This window comes from Cladosporium halotolerans (genome assembly GCF_011745625.1).
Source record: "Cladosporium halotolerans strain TM138-S3 chromosome Unknown Sca545, whole genome shotgun sequence".
NCBI lineage: Eukaryota > Fungi > Ascomycota > Dothideomycetes > Cladosporiales > Cladosporiaceae > Cladosporium > Cladosporium halotolerans.
Window position 1 is genome coordinate 1 of NW_027191937.1, and position 806 is coordinate 806.

At 54.6% G+C, this 806-nt stretch overlaps 1 protein-coding gene across 1 annotated transcript; it reads right to left on the reverse strand.

Moving 5' to 3' along the window:
- Positions 1-194: 194 nt before the first annotated feature.
- WHR41_09631 (uncharacterized protein) lies at positions 195-665 on the reverse strand (the record flags this gene model as incomplete). The annotated part of the gene is made up of 1 exon (XM_069378233.1): positions 195-665. The coding sequence occupies one exon, from the start codon at positions 663-665 to the stop codon at positions 195-197; it is 471 nt and encodes a 156-aa protein (XP_069224727.1).
- Between the last annotated feature and the right edge of the window lie 141 nt (positions 666-806).

Consider the following 806-nt stretch of genomic DNA (forward strand, 5'->3'; position numbering starts at 1 on the left):
ATTGATTGATTGATTGATTGATCTGTTAAGCTATGCACAGGCTCGACACCCGTATGAGCTGTTCCTAAGATCTACCTAACGATCAAGCTCTCGTAACCGCCTCGACTCAACTGAAATATCCCCAAGTCTGAGTTTTGTGACAGAGTGGGACAGGGGTAGACACTCTCTGAGAGCTCTGTTAAACCACACAACGCTTAAGGAGTGTGAGTCTCGCCGGGAGGGCGAGCCTGAAAACGTCCTGTTGCTTTGAGAAATCGCACTGTTTCCCACACCATCTTGCAATCTGGTCTCCACTTTTCCGGTTTGTCGATTAATCGACGAGTAATCGGGTGGCGCCTTGAGCTTCGACCTCCAAGGAGGTATGAAATGTCTCCCCACCTCTGGCCAGCTCTCTCTTTGAGTCCACCACGTAGATGATTCCACCGTTCGCAACACAGCAGCACGTGGCTGACAGTCTCATCACCGACACCGCAGTCACACTTGCTGTTTTCCGCAGCCTTGATCCTCGCAAGGTACGCGTTGACCCGCGCGTGCCCCGTCCGCGCTTGCGCAAGAATACTGGCCTCTTCCCGCGAAAGCATGCCGTACAACTTCAGGACGTGCTTCCCTGGCAGAGCGGCGTCGAGCTTGTAAGTACAGCTGCCCCAGAGTGCTGGTGGGACCATGTTCTCTCGCCCGACTGCTTCTCTCACCCTTCCCATCACCTTTGCCCGTTCGCTCACGCGAAACGCCGGAACCCTTGTCGGTTGTCCGGGCGCTTGTGTCATTTCTCTTGCTGCACGATCTGCTGCATCGTTCCCAGCTAC